Raw genomic sequence first — 16,048 nt, forward strand, 5'->3', positions numbered from 1 at the left:
GTATTTAAACGGCACTTTAAACGTGTACATGACACTACAACAAAATTTCCCCATGGGGACAATAAAGTCAGTAAGTAAGTGAGCTTACGGTACCTTTCCCTTCATCTAATAATGTAGAGAGTCTTTTATTGAAAAAAAAAACTATTTTTAGGGGGTAGATCAGCTTTATTATTTTTACATCAATGTAATTGTCTGCATCACTTCCAATCCCCCATATATCTATTTGTAAATATATATACTGTATATAAAATTCTATTGGTTGCAAGAATTGTGTATAATAATTGAAATCGAAATACTAAAAGTTTTGAATCTGCCATTGTTTTATGGAAACTATTTTTGCAATCTATATGGCACAGCTGTACATTTGTGGTCCTTAAATTAAACTGGTATACTTTTTTAGTTATTACAATTTTCTTTAACCAATTTTGGTCTTTAACGGGTCTTTGGTCCCGTGTGGCTCAGTTGGTAGAGCATGGCGCTTGCAACGCCAGGGTTGTGGGTTCAATTCCCACGGGGGGTCCAGGGTTCAATTCCCACGGGGGGACCAGGATGAATATGTATGAACTTTCCAATTTGTAAGTCGCTCTGGATAAGAGCGTCTGCTAAATGACTTAAATGTAAATGTAATGCAGAGCCGACAAAACAAGTTCCTCACTTTCTCCCTCTTCCACTTCCTTTTTTGCAGTAACACTAGAGAGCCTTTGTTGCTGCCCTATATGTGCCAGCCGGCACAACAGGGAGGACTGCTGACTGGCATCTAGCAACAGGACACCACAGGACCTACTAATGTATAACAACAAGTAATGTGAAATGACAAGGGACAACAACAACAACCTCTCCTCCATTCGTTCCTCCATTCGTTCCATCCATCATCACATCTTCATTCCGTCCTTTGTGTGTGTGTGTGTGTGTGTGTGTGTGTGTGTGTGTGTGTGTGTGTGTGTGTGTGTGTGTGTGTGTGTGTGTGCGTGCGTGCGTGCGTGCGTGCGTGCGTGCGTGCGTGCGTGCGTGTGTGTGTGTGTGCGCGGGTCAACACTTACATCTTGACGAAGGGGTCAGAGTACCCATTGGAGTCCATAGCAGCGAGGTGGGCACAGCGTACGATGCCAACCAGTAGACAGCTCTTTTCTGGACTGTAGCACAGCGACACCAGGATACGACCACGCTGGGGGAGGGGGGACACAGTTAGCCGTGACACCACTACAAATTTGAACTAAACTGCATTGATAGTTCCCTTAATGTATGTCAATGGACTGACTGTTCATGAATTAAGACCAACACATGTAAAACAGACTGTTAAAAACATACTACAAATAGGGTCACTTAAAATTCATGGAACAAAAAAGTTATAAAATGAATAAAAATAATAAGATGAATTGCATGTTGGGAAATCAGTGACAGGACTGTCACTAACAGTGGAATTAGTACTACTGCTATCATAGTGGCACCACTGTTGTTACTACTACTACAGTAATAGTAGTAGCACAACTAATGTTACTACTCCTGCTACGGCCAATACTATATCTCTATGAAAATCTCTACTATTTATGACAATGATGGTAATCTTCGTACCTCTTCCTCAGCCACAGGTGTCCCTTGCTCCACGGTTTCTTTGTTGATGTCTTTGTTCTGAGTGGGAGAAGGGAGATTGAATTCAATACACAGTTTATAAATCATTAGAGCCCATTGACGAACTGACGCATACACACGCACATGTGCACTCACTCACTCACTCACTCACTCACACACTCACTCACTCACTCACTCACTCACTCGATCACTCGATCACTCACTCACTCGATCACTCGATCACTCGATCACTCGATCACTCGATCACTCGATCACTCACTCACTCACTCACTCACATGCACACTACATACCTGTGTGATTCTCTCCAGACCCATTTTGAATCTTTTGCTCTCGCCCTTGCTCAGTTTCTTCAAGGCGACACGGACCTCTCCGATAAACTCGTTACGACCGAGCCTGTCCATGTCGCACACACACAGCCTACACACAGACAAGAAGGACACACTCACACACACACACACACACACACACACACACACACACACACACACACACACACACACACACACACACACACACACACACACACACACACACACACACACACACACACACACACACACACACACACACACACACACACACACAGAAAGTGAGAAATAGAAACAAATCCTCTCAAGAGCTAGCGGTGGGGACTCTAAGCTGCAGATAGAAACCCTACGGATCTACAAGTAACTGCCGAAATAATGGAAATACTTGTGGTTCTTCTCTAACAAGAGAGTTCTCATCTATATTATTCGTAGCTGTCTACTTACCACCACAGACCAATGCTGGCCCTAAGACCGCACTCAACCAACTCTATAAGGCCATAAGCAAACAACAAAACGCTGATCCAGAAGCGGCGCTCCTAGTGACCACTTGTAAGTAAGCAATTCATGGTAAGGTCTACACTTGTTGTATTCGGCGCATATTTTTTTATTTCACCTTTATTTAACCAGGTAGGCAAATTGAGAACACGTTCTCATTTACAATTGCGACCTGGCCAAGATAAAGCAAAGCAGTTCGACACATACAACAACACATAGTTACACATGGAGTAAAACAAACATACAGTCAATAATACAGTGAAAATAAGTCTATATACAATATGAGCAAGTGAGGTGAGATAAGGGAGGTGAAGGCAAACAAGATATATATATAAATAAATAAATAAAATATAAAAAGGCCATGGTGGCGAAGTAAATACAATATAGCAAGTTTAAAAAAAATAACACTGGAATGGTTGGTTTGCAGTGGAAGAAGGTGCAAAGTAGAGATAGAAATAATGGGGTGCAAAGGAGCAAAATAAATAAATACAGTAGGTAAAGAGGTAGTTGTTTGGGCTAAATTATAGATGGGCTATGTACAGGTGCAGTAATCTATGAGCTGCTCTGACAGCTGGTGCTTAAAGCTAGTGAGGGAGATAAGTGTTTCCAGTTTTAGAGATTTTTGTAGTTCGTTCCAGTCATTGGCAGCAGAGAACTGGAAGGAGAGGCGGCCAAAGGAAGAATTGGTTTTGGGGGTGACCAGAGAGATATACCTGCTGGAGCGCGTGCTACGGGTGGGCGTTGCTATGGTGACCAGCGAGCTGAGATAAGGGGGGACTTTACCTAGCAGGGTCTTGTAGATGACCTGGAGCCAGTGGGTTTGGCGACGAGTGTGAAGCGAGGGCCAGCCAACGAGAGCGTACAGGTCGCAGTGGTGGGTAGTATATGGGGCTTTGGTGACAAAACGGATGGCACTGTGATAGACTGCATCCAATTTATTGAGTAGGGTTTTGGAGGCTATTTTGTAAATGACAAATAAAGTTTGATTTCAGTTCATTAAGAAATTAACATCCCATCATGCTTAGGCTCATGTATAACAATGGTTGGCAGGCCATTATTTTAGCTACCATGGCTATGCCCCCATAGGATGACAATGCCCCATTCACAGGGCAGGAGTGAACCATTGAATGGTTTGATGAGCATGAAAACGATATAAACCGTATACCATTGTCATGTGACCAGATCTCAACCCAAATTATGAAATTTATTGTGGAAGAATGGTGTTGCATTCCTCCAGTAGAGTTCCAGACACTTTTAGAATCTTTGGCAAGGTGTATTGAAGCTGTTCTGGCTCGTGGTGGCCCTATTAAGACAAATGATGTTGGTGTATCAGTAATTTTGGCAGTTACCTGTAGCTATACTCTATGCTGTACATGTCTGTCTGTCTGTCTGTCTGTCTGTCTGTCTGTCTGTCTGTCTGTCTATGCTGTGCTGTACATGTTGGTCTGTCTGCCTGTCTGTACAGCTGTCTATCTGCTTTATCTGTCTGTCTGCCTGGCTGTCCTCAATGACAGCAGACCAGTGGATGCTCCTCAGAGGAGGAAGGGGAGGACCATCCTCCTCAGTGAATTAAGTACAAATAAAAATTGTAAAACATTGAAAAGTTATCCTTTTTAGATAAAACTATACTAAATATATTCACGTCAACAAATAATTTATGAAACACACTGTTTTGCAATGACATCTCTACAGTAGCCTCAACAACACTCTGTAGGGTAACACCATGGTGTAGCCGGAGGACAGCTAACTTCCTTCCTCCTCTTGGTATATTGACTTCATTACAAAACCTAGGAGGCTCTTGGTTCTCACCCCCTTTCATAGACTTACACAGACTTATGACAACTTCCAGAGGACATGCTTCATGCTCCTATCAGAGCTCTTGCAGCATGTTGTCCACCCAATCAAAGGATCAGAGAATTGATCTAGTACTGAAAGCATAAGCTACAGCTAGCTAGCACTGCAGTCCATAAAATGTGGTGAGTAGTTGACACAAAGAGAGCGAAAGACAATAGTTAAACAGTTTTGAACAAAGCAATTTCTTCAAAAATGAAGGAGAAGCAAGAGAAAGAGAGAGATTTCAAATTAGTTTTTTCACTTAGCTAGTCGAATGCAGCTAGCTAGTTTGGCCTACTCAAAACACCCAGCTCAAACACAGGGGTGCTATGTTAGATAGCTGGCTATGACTATCCAACACAACACTGAAACTCTTCCATGTCAAGGTAAAAGCTTTAGGTTTTACTCATTTATTTCCACTGGTATAACCGCTATACTGCTTAGTGACTGTAACGTTACTGCATAATTGTAGGGGGTTTACTAACGCAGTTAGTTCTATTAGCTATGTTGACTAGGACGTTACTTTAGTTAATAGGGTGAGAACGATGTCTGGTTAGGATATGTTTTTTTTTCTTTCTGCCTGGTCACATACTGTTGATGTGTTGTGCATTGAAGTCCACAAACAAAGGAAAAAGGTGAGAGGAGGAGAGCGCATAGATGCGAGAAGGAATACAACATGGCTGCTATGAAAGTGAACTGTGTTTACACGTGATCAGGGGTGTATTGAATGTGTTGCCTGTCTGTCCATGTGTCACTGTCTGTCACCTCAACATTTTCCCTCGACCTGTGTGCATCTACGTTGTAAACGTTCATTCGTAGGCTAGGTTGTAACAACCTCATGATGGGTATAGGAAAAATTTGAGTATCACGTAGCAGCCTAAACCTATCGATGTTACATTGAACTGGGTGAATGGAATATGAATGACAGCCATCCAAAATGCTGTAATAGAAATAAGGCCATGCTAATGAAGAACAAACTGTCCTCCCTCATCATAAACGGCACTGACCGCCACTGCAGCAGACAGACAGATAGACATGTCTCTGTGTGTTGCGGAACAGCTCTGATCGGAACCTTAGTTTTGAAGTGAGGAGTAGAACAAGCCTCCATTTAGCAAATCTTGTGTTGAAGAAATATGGTCTGCAAAAAAACTAAATTGAGAACACATTTGTGCCTCTATAGTGCACTTCAGATGTTTTATTAAGAACTGAGAATGGCCTCGAGTTTCTATGACAACTGCGGTATGCTAGTCATTTTACAAGGCTGGTCGTGTTTACTCTTTCCAGTACTACTACTCTACTGCTCTCAGATGTTCTCTCACCTTCCTGCATGTCCCTCTGGGCTGTCGCCTGGGTAATTGCGCTCTCTCTCTCTCTCTCTCGCTCTCCCTCTCTCTCTCTCTTTTTCCCCTGTGACAGCGGTTCCTGTTGGTTCCAGCGTGTTAGTCATACCTGCCGTGCGTGCGTGTGCGTGTGCGAGTCAGGACCAGAAGGCTCTTCATGATACTCCCACAATTTCACCCCAACCGTGTTCTCTATCTTAATCAGTGTGAGGCATGCACTGCATCCCAAATGGCAACCCACTACTTATATAATGCATAGGGCTCTGGTCAAAAGTAGTGCACCATATAGGGAATAGGGTGCCATATGGGATGCAGCTTTACAGCAGGGTCGCAGTAACATGCATTTGACCAATTCTTATATAACGGATCAGTAACTATTTTATGTGTCATTCTATATGAAATGATGGTGGTATGTCTGCATTGCACCTCAGCAGTCGTGAAGAAGCGATGGAGAGAGATAGATAGAGATACACTAAGTATACCAAACATTAGGAACACCTTCCTAATATTGAGTTGGAACGCCCCCTTACCCTCAGAACAACCTCGATTCGTCGCGGCATGGACTCTACAAGGTGTCGAAATTGTTCCACGGGGATTCTGGCCCATGTTGACTCTCAAGCTTCCCACAGTTGTCAAGATGGCTGGATGTCCTTTGGGTGGTGGGCCATTCTTGAGTGTGAAAAACCCAGCAGCGTTGCAGTTCTTGACACAAACCGGTGCGCCCGGCACCTGCTACCAAACCCCGTTCAACAGCACTTAAATATTTTGTCTTGCCCATTCATCCTGGCACAATACATGTCTCAATTGTCTTAAGGCTCAAACATCCTTCTTTAACGTCTCCTCCCCTTCATCTACACTGATTTGAAGTGGATTTAACAAGTAACATCAATATGGGATCATAGCTTTCACCTGGATTCACCTGGTCAGTCTATGTCATGGAAACAGCAATGTTTTGCATACTCAGTGTAGAGAGATACAGTAGGACCTCAGTGATACGAACATGTCAGATGGAGGTCTGAACTGAAATGTCTGTAACTTTGAAATTCACTGTGCATCAAACCATTAGAGAAAATATTTATTGCGTAGTTACATGTGTTTTCTAATCATTTAGCCAGACACTATAAAGTACATTTGTATTCTTCATTTAATATGTGTACTGGACTGTTTTAATATGTGTACTGGCCTGGTTTGATTTTGCCTGTTCAGTTGACTGGTCGGTCCGTAACTCTGAGGTTTGTATCTTTGAGGCTCTACTGTCGAGAGATAGAGAGGTGGAAAAGTTCTGCCATCAGACTGGCACTCTGTCGGTCTTGCCTGGGCTATGACAAGGTGTTGACGGTAACCATGGTTTTGTCACACCGAGCCAACATACTTTTCTACACCGCTATGGAGCTCTCCATTGACTGACAGTAGGATGCTCCGGGGTCAAGTTTATCCTGGGTACAGATCTAGGATAACCTTCCCCTCGCCCAATCCTAACCCTAACCATTAGTTATCAGAATGCTAAACTTTTTATCGTTAATGCCTCACCTTTGTCATACATTTATTGATTGCAGCCAAGAGATATGATATAAGAGGAGGACATTTGGTATTTTTGTACCTCAGTGGGAGTTACAATTGCCAAGACACACCCCTGCCGTCTACTAACAAGTATAGGGGCAGCATTTTGGAAGAAATTAAGTTACAGCTAATGCCTTGCGCCTGAAGTTATAAAACACAATACAAGTCCTTGCTGGATGGTAAATGCACATTCGCATTATCAGTCCCTATGCTCCACTACAATTCCCTATCCCCATCCACTCTATGCTCCACTACAATTCCCTATCCCCATCCACTCTATGCTCCACTACAATTCCCTATCCCCATCCACTCTATGCTCCACTACAATTCCCTATCCCCATCCACTCTATGCTCCACTACAATTCCCTATCCCCATCCACTCTATGCTCCACTACAATTCCCTATCCCCATCCACTCTATGCTCCACTACAATTCCCTATCCCCATCCACTCTATGCTCCACTACAATTCCCTATCCCCATCCACTCTATGCTCCACTACAATTCCCTATCCCCATCCACTCTATGCTCCACTACAATTCCCTATCCCCATCCACTCTATGCTCCACTACAATTTCCTATTCACATCCATTCTATGCTACACTGCAATTTCCGATTCACATCCACTGCCTATGCTGCGCTAATTCCCATTTCCCAGTCATTGTGCCCAAGTGTAAAGCCTGCTGTTCAGCTATTATCCAGTTCTACAGCTCTGGTTCCCCAGGCTGCCCCCATGGGGAGAGGCTGAGCTCGGCGGTGCACCGTGTTGGGGGAAGAGTTTTGAGTAGCCACCCCCCTCCTGATCTACCCTGCTGGGACTGATGATGCAGGTCTCACAAAGGGGCCAAGCCAGGGGGCAGGCAGCACGTCTGTCACGTTCCTGACCTGTTTTCCATTGTTTTTGTACGTGTTTAGTTGGTCAGGGCGTGAGTTGGGGTGGGCATTCTATGTTATGTGTTTCCATGTTGGGTTAAATGTGTTGCCTGATATGGTTCTCAATTAGAGGCAGGTGTTTGACGTTTCCTCTGATTGAGAACCATATTAAGGTAGGTTGTTCTCACTGTTTGTTTGTGGGTGATTGTCTTCTGTGTTTGTGTTCGTCACCACACGGGACTGTTTCGTTTGTTTAGTCTGTTCCTGTTCGTGCGTTCTTCGTGTTATGTAAGTTCTCATGTTCAGGTCTGTTTAGTTCGTTTTGTTATTTTGTCATTTCTAAAGTGTGCTTCGTCATCGTTATTCTTTTCCTTATTAAATTCATTATGTATTCATCAAACGCTGCGCCTTGGTCCGCTCATTCACCACAAGACGACCGTTACAACGTCAGGGTACCCACAAACAGGAGAGGGCGTGAGTCCCAGTCTCCCTCGGTCTGCCCTCCCGCTTTCTTTCTCTCTCACTCCATCACCTGTCTTTCTCTATCTAACCCTAGTCTTTCTCTCCATAGGCTCTCTTCACCCCATCTCTCTTCCCTTTCCTCTGCCCCTTTCTCTTTCCATCTCTCTCTCTGCCCTCAACCTTTTCTCTCTTTCTTGGTTTGCCCTGCATCCCACTCTCTCTTTTTATCCCACTCCCTCTCCTTCTCATCTGAAAACGTTCCCCCTATCCTAAGCACTGTGCCTCTTTCTCTTCTCCTGTTCCCTCACTTTCTCCACCTCTATCCCCTCTTCTTGGAAGCCCAATTCTCTCCTATCCTCACCTCCCTTTCCTTTCCCGTCTGTCCTCATCTATCCCCCCGTTTCTTGGCATCCCCCTCTTACCCTGGCCTTCTCCCCTCCTCTATCCTCCCTTTTCCTGGCATCGCTCCACCGTCTTTAATCCCCGTCTTTCTTGGAACCCCTCCCTCTCTATCTTCCGTTCTGTCCTTCCGTTCCTGGCTCTACCTAGCTTCTGTGCTGGCCTGTGTCTGGGGGCTGTCTCCTTGGCTGGAGGTCGGGTGGGTTCCTTGGGCATTCAGGGTCTTTCCTGAAACCTTATCTACAAAGAGATGGAGTGTGTGTGTGTTTGGGGGGGGGTTTGTGTGTGTGTCTGGGGGGAGTGGGGGCTACATGGCTTCTCTGCCCAGTGTCTGCCCTTGACTGCATGCCAGAGGGTATCTGTCCAGTGCACACACCAGACCGGATGCATTAGAGAGGGGGCGAGGAGTGTGTGTGCAGTCCCTTCAGAAAGTACTCACACCCCTTGACTTTTTCTACATTTTTGTTGTGTTAAAATGGATTGACACAACAAAATTGACTAAATAGAGATTGTGTGTCCCTGGCCTACACACAATATCCCATAATGTCAAAGTGGTGTTATGTTATTGGAAATCTTTACAGATTAGTTAAAAATTAAAAGCTGACATGTCTTGAGTCAATAAGTTTTCAACCACTTTGTTATGGCAAGCCTAAATCAGTTCAGGAGTAAACATTTGCTTAACAAGTCACATAATACGTTGCATGGACTCACTCTGTGCGTAATAATAGTGTTTAAAATGATTTTTGAATGACTACCTCATCTCTGTTCTCCACACATAGAGTTATCCGTAAGGTCCCTCAGTCGAACAGTACATTTCAAACACAGATTCAACCACAAAGACCAGGGAGGTTTTCCAATGCCTTGCAAAGAAGGGCACCTCTTGGTAGATGGGTAAACATTTCAAAAGCAGATGCTGAATATCCCTTTGAGCATGGTGAGGTAATTAATTACACTATGGATGTTGTATCAATACACCCAGTCACTACAAAGATACAGGCGCCCTTCCTAACTCAGTTGCCAGAGAGGATGGAAACGGCTCAGGGATTTTACCATGAGATCAATGGTGACTTTAAAAAAAGAGTTTAATGGCTGTGATAGGAGAAAACTGAGGATGGATCAACAACATTGCAGTTACTCCACAATACTAACCTAAATGACATAAAGGGGAAAGGGGGATACCTAGTCAGTTGTCCAACTGAATGTATTCAACTGAAATGTGTCTTCTATAGTGAAAAGAAGGAAGAAAATATTCCAAAACACGCATCTTGTTTGCAATAAGTCACTGAAGTAAAACTGCAAAAAAATAAAATTAACTTTATGTCCTGAATATAAAAGAGCTTAGTTTGGGGCAAATCCAACACAACACATCACTAGATGCCAGTCTTCATATTTTCAAGCATGGTGGTGGCTACATCATGTTATGGGTATGCTAGTCATTGGCAAGGAATAGGGAGTATTTTAGGATAAAAATAAACGGAATAGAGCTAAGTACAGGCAAAATCATTGAGTAAAACCTGGTTCATTCTGCTTTCTACCAGACACTGGGAGACAAATATACCTTTCAGCAGGACAATAACCTAAAACACAAGGCCAAATCTACACTGGAGTTGCTTACCAAGATGACATGGAAAGTGCCTGAATTGCCAAGTTACAGTTTTGACTTAAATCAACTTGAAAATCTATTGCAAGACTTGAAAATGGCTGTTTGGCAATGTTCAACAACCATCTTGACAGAGGTAGATTTTTTTTTTTTTAAGAATAATGTGAAAATATTGTACAATCTATGTGTGCAAAGCTCGTAGAGGCTTACCCAGAAAGAATCACAGCTGTAATTGCTGCCAAAGGTGATGCTAATATGTGTTGACTCAGGGGGTTCATACTTAAGTAATAAGACACACTAGTATTTTTATTATTCAAATAATTCTTGGAACAAAAGTTAGAAATGGTCTTCCGCGTATTTTGAGTATTTTGTGTAGATCTTTGACAAAAAATGAAAGTGAAATCCATTTGAATCCCACTTTGTAACACAATAAAATGTGGGAAAAGTCAAGGGGTGTGAATACTTTCTGAAGGCACTGTGTGTGTGTGTGTGTGTGTGTATGGGTGCCTATGTCTGTGTGTATATCCCTGAGGCATGGGTTTTACATTGCTGCATTATCATGACGGTGCCAAACACACAAACACACACACACACACACACACACACACACACACACACACACACACGCATAAAGTTGCCACGCTCGACCTCAATCAATTCAGCGCTTCGTATCAAGACCACTCGATGAATGAGGGGGCTGAGACTCGAGAGAACGAACGAGAGCCAACACCTGAGTGGGTTACCGCGGCGACAGCTAATGGAACAGTTGGCCGGTGTGCATGGCAGTTTTTTTTCGTTCATCCGCGGGACAGTTAATTTGGCCAGATTGCCCTCTGGGACCTGTAGACAAGTTGTTTTATAATATATGCCAGTATAATACACACATAGGAGTTGTAGTTCTCTGTAGTTCAGTACCTGAGGGTTTTGGTGGTCATGTCGATAGCGGTGATGCCGTGGTACATCAGCGTCTCGCTCCACACCGGGTTCAGAGTGTTCTTCAGTGTTTTGGTGCGGAGCTTGTTCGCCTGCAGGGGACGAACGTGAGAAGGAGAGAGGGATGAGAGATGGAAAGGGAGAAAAGGAGGCGAGAAAGGATTGGGGAAAGAGGGAGAGAGGAGAGAGAGAGTATAGAAACCAATGCGTCAGGGAGCATAGGGGAAAGAAATGGGCGATAGAGAAAGTGACAGGTGGGAAGAGATGAGAGAGAGAGAGGTGAGGCAATTGGGGAGGGGTATGAGGGAGTTGAGATGATAGAGAGAGAGATAAGAGGGAAATAATTAGAGAGAGAGAGAGAGAAACTTAATTTCTCTCCTTCCCTCAAGAAATGGTAGACATCTGCTCACCTACTTTATAGAGGACAGGAGGCTTCCCCACTTCACCTGTCTGTCTGTCTGTCTTTCTGTCCCCCTAGCCTGTTGCTAGCACCACTACCGGCCAGACCCGCAAACATGCACTAAGCTAATGCTAACACAACACACCACACATGTCAATTAACCCGCGCTAACACAATTAGCATGAAAAATCAAAGCCACTCAATGAAGAAAGGCCTAGCGTTACCATCCGATAATGCTACGCTAACTTCCCCTTCATGAATGATTGAGAAGGCAGGGTTTTCACATTAGCCAACTCTAGACTATTTTCCATTATAAGCTGCCTCCAGGATGTGCTGCTGTTTTACATATTTCATTTATTTTCTCGGTTACACAACGGCTGTTTTTTCGTTTTGATGCCGAGACCAGGCACGCTTCCTCACTTACTCAGCCTTGAATCCCCCCAGTGCACACACACATACATCCACAAATACACACAAACACACACACACACACACACACACATACATACACACACACATGTGCACAAACACGCCAAGAGAGTGGAGAACTGTATACTCTCGAGGTACTCAAGCACGAGCCTAAATCCCCACTCCCCAGGGCATTCTGGTGCTCCGGAGCTAATTACCTCTCTCTCTCCATCCTTCAGTCTCTCTCTCTCTTTCTCTAAACAACTCTGTCTCTCTCTCTCTTTTTTCCTCAAATGTCCCACCCCCCTCTCTTCCTCCATTCCTCACTCTTTTTCCTCCTCTTTCTCATCTTTTCCACCTATACCACCAGGTACATCCCCGTCCAAAACAACATATGGTGTCAGCAAAAATCACCCGCCTGCCTCCCCTCCCACTTCATCTCCATCTATCTCTTTCTCTCCCCTGCTCCCTTCCCCCCGTCATCAATGATGTTACATGTTTCCCTAAATATTTAATCTTTAGCCCTCCGCCTCTCCCTCACCCCCCCCCCCCATCCATCTATATGGACCCTCTCCCTCTCTTCCTCTCTCCCTCTCTCCCTCTCTCCCCTGTTCCCCCGAGCTCACGCACACAACTGGCTAAGGCTGTGACTCAGAAAGCTCATTCTCCATGCGCCACAATTAGGACAGGGAGCAGATGAGAACGCCGAGCCGGGGAGACACCGAGCACCTCTCTCACGGCTCTCTCTCTTTCTTTCTCCCTCTCCTCTATCCCTCTCTCTCTCTGTGTAATGTGTGAGTGTGTGTGAGGAGGAGAGAGTGTGTAAAGGCGTGTGTTGTGTTTTTGTGCATGAGAGAGAGAGAGAGAGAGAGAGAGAGAGCAAGTGTGTGTTTCTGTGGAGGTGTGTTTAGTCAGGTGTGTCTGTCCATGTGAGCCCAGCGTTCCTTTAGTATGAGTAATCATCTTGTGCCCCTGTATGTGTGGACGCTGGTGTGTGAAGGAGTGTGTATATCTATGTGGGAGTATCTCTGTGTGTGAGTGTGTGTGTGTGCGTGTGAAAAAATTGAAAGGTTGAAAGGGGAGAGTGTGTGTGTGTGTGCTCGTGCCCCTGTGTGTGCAAGATGGTGTGTACGCGTGTGAGTCCCTCCCTGCCGTCTGCCCGCCCGCCTGTCATCCTCTGTTTCACACTCACGTGCTCCCCACTCCTCGGCGCTGTAGACTCGTGTGGTCGATATTTACCAAACGGGGGTTTGTGGGTACTTACGTATGTGCTGACGTATGCCCCCCCCCCCCCCCCCCCGTCTACACTCGCCTGTTGACGTGAGTAGTGTAACAATCGGCGCTGTTTCCATGACAACCACCCGCTGCCGTCCTCCCTTCATCCATCTCCCCCCTCCCTCCTTCTCTCCCCCTTTACCTCCCGCCCTCCTCCTCGGCACTGTGTTGCTATTCCAAGGTCATAGAGGGTCACATAGAGAGAGAGATAGTGACAGAGATGGGGACGGAGGGCGGGGTGGAGAAACAGGGTGTGGAACAAAAGGGGGGGGGGGGGTATTAACAGAAGCAGACCTAGTAGCTTTGTTTGCTGTATTTTTGGGGGGGTTTGACCACAGACATTGTGTTTATAATGCCAGTCTCTATCTCTATGCGGCTATCACAACTTACTTCGATGTTGACCCCAAACCCAAGATGGCCGCCACCAACAAACAACCACCTGAGAAGATTTTGTGTCGGCTGCCAAATCCTCCCGACCGTTCACAAGAACAACTCCGAAATCTAAACAAAGCCAGTAAAGTGGGACCAAAATATTGCTGTGGAGCACAGAGAAATACCACATTAATCAGCAAAGTGCCAAAACAACTCCTTTTTAATAGTCGACGTAGCGTGTCAACTTGCTACATTAGCTAGCTAGTTACATTTAGCTCTAAAGCCAAAGCCCAGTTTTTTCCAAGTACATGGTCTTGCCAGCCAAATAGAAAAAGTAGCCAGACAGAGAGTTCCCGGGCTGGGGTAAAAATCAAAAATCATAACAAGCTCAATTTTGCCACGATTTCATCCGAAATACACAGCTAAATTATTGAATCCTTTAACAAATTTACCTCCCAGATTTGTGAAATAAATTGTGGTATTGAATAGAAAGACATTCATTTACAATTGAAATGACTGAAAATGTATGAATTCAGTCTGTTGTAAAATGATGCAAAAACAAAACTTAAGAATGGGAAGCATAGAAATAGCGCACATAGAACATAATTACTACTTCTTAGACTTGTGTTCAATGAGAATGACAGATCTAACTCATTTCTATGTGAATTTGGTAGGGTTGCCCAAAAAGTTACATATTGCAGCTTTAAACCTGTCTTCTCTTGAGATGAAAGTTTTACTGCAAGATATGAATTGTCATAATTATCTTTGTTCTTCAAATTTTGTATTTTATTGGCTCTGCTACTGTGGACATTTAGGGTAAGGAAACCAATGTGTCCATTTGAATTGACCTTTAACAGTTTGGCCTGTCAATCAATCACTGTGGGTAAGACTGTCAGGAGAGGGGGCAGGATGTTTGTGAGTCACAGAGTTGGTAGGGTTTCAGACCTGTCAATCACTGTGGGTGGGACTTTGAGGGAAGGCGGTAGAGTAGTAATTTAGTTCCGAAAAACTAGTTTAGTCTACTCTTTCAATGTAATTTATTGTGGCAAAAACTACATCTCGTCTACTCTTTCAATTTAGTTTGTTGTGGCAAAAACCTAAGAAAAAAGTTTGTGTTCTGTCACGTAAACATGGATTCCCTGTTGAGAAACAACAACATAGAATTGCAGGAAAATAGTTTTAAAAATGCTGATGTATAAGTGCTGTTGCATGCCAGGGGCATACTTTTTGTATATGGTAGCTATCTCATTAGTATCTTATTCATCATTTTAGACAACGTTAGAATGATGCATTTCATTGTTTTGCTTACTTTGTGTAGCCTATTAAAATTCACTCATGTGGTTTTCTCCACGAGAAAGGAATACTGCATGATGGTCTGTAACCATGTTTGCCAGTGACAGTCTCTTCACATTCAAATACTTCTGTTCAACAAAAAGTTCACATAATTCCAGTACATATTGCGAGGGTTGTTTGCTCAATGCGCAGTCTTTGTGTCAGTATATTGTCTATAAAAGTGGAGCCTCCTGATAGTATTTTCCTCTCTCTCTCTCTCTCTCTCTCTCTCTCTCTCTCTCTCTCTCTCTCTCTCTCTCTCTCTCTCTCTCTCTCTCTCTCTCTCTCTCTCTCTCTCTCTCTCTCTCTCTCTCTCTCTCTCTCTCTCTCTCTCTCTCTCCTCTCTCTCTCTCTCTCTCTCTCTCTCTCTCTCTCTCTCTCTCTCTCTCTCTCTCTCTCTCTCTCTCTCTCTCTCTCTCTCTCTCTCTCTCTCGACAAAGAATAGTATAGTTTAGGCCTCAACATCTTGCTAAATTTCTCTTACAGTCCATTTTGAAAGTGCTGACCGAATAGGCACTTGCTCATACGTAGAGCTAAGTGTCGTAATGAGAAGAAACAACATTATGAATTTACTGAACATAAATACATAGCAATAGCAATAAGTGTCATGACATTAGCTTTAATAACCTTCTATAATCTCTTTTCTTTTATCCTAATTTGGAACAGAATGAGTCTCTCTCCACTACCTATTGTTCCTGCAGTGAGGATTCAACATAATATATCTGCAGATAATCGCCAGAAATCAGTAATAGACTACCTGTATGCAAATTAGGTAGCAAAATGAACGGCTATCTCACCGATGCGATCCGGTTACCGTTTACCGACAATGTTTCCGCCATACTTTCCTATGACCGAAAACAACGATCACTA

The 16,048-nt window shown here is 44.0% G+C and overlaps 1 protein-coding gene across 1 annotated transcript in view; it reads right to left on the reverse strand.

Annotated features, from left to right (window-relative positions):
* Positions 1 to 16,048, reverse strand: part of LOC129855866 (double C2-like domain-containing protein beta) — a 55,365-nt gene that overhangs the window by 29,015 nt on the left and 10,302 nt on the right. The window contains exons 5-8 of the mRNA XM_055923959.1: positions 11,374 to 11,483; positions 1,881 to 2,007; positions 1,573 to 1,629; positions 1,041 to 1,165 (exon numbers count right to left, since the gene is read on the reverse strand). Of these exons, the coding sequence (XP_055779934.1) occupies positions 1,041 to 1,165; positions 1,573 to 1,629; positions 1,881 to 2,007; positions 11,374 to 11,483 (419 nt within the window). The remainder of the gene's footprint in view (positions 1 to 1,040; positions 1,166 to 1,572; positions 1,630 to 1,880; positions 2,008 to 11,373; positions 11,484 to 16,048) is intronic.

The sequence above is a fragment of the Salvelinus fontinalis genome, chromosome 5, assembly GCF_029448725.1.
Source record: "Salvelinus fontinalis isolate EN_2023a chromosome 5, ASM2944872v1, whole genome shotgun sequence".
Classification (NCBI taxonomy): domain Eukaryota; kingdom Metazoa; phylum Chordata; class Actinopteri; order Salmoniformes; family Salmonidae; genus Salvelinus; species Salvelinus fontinalis.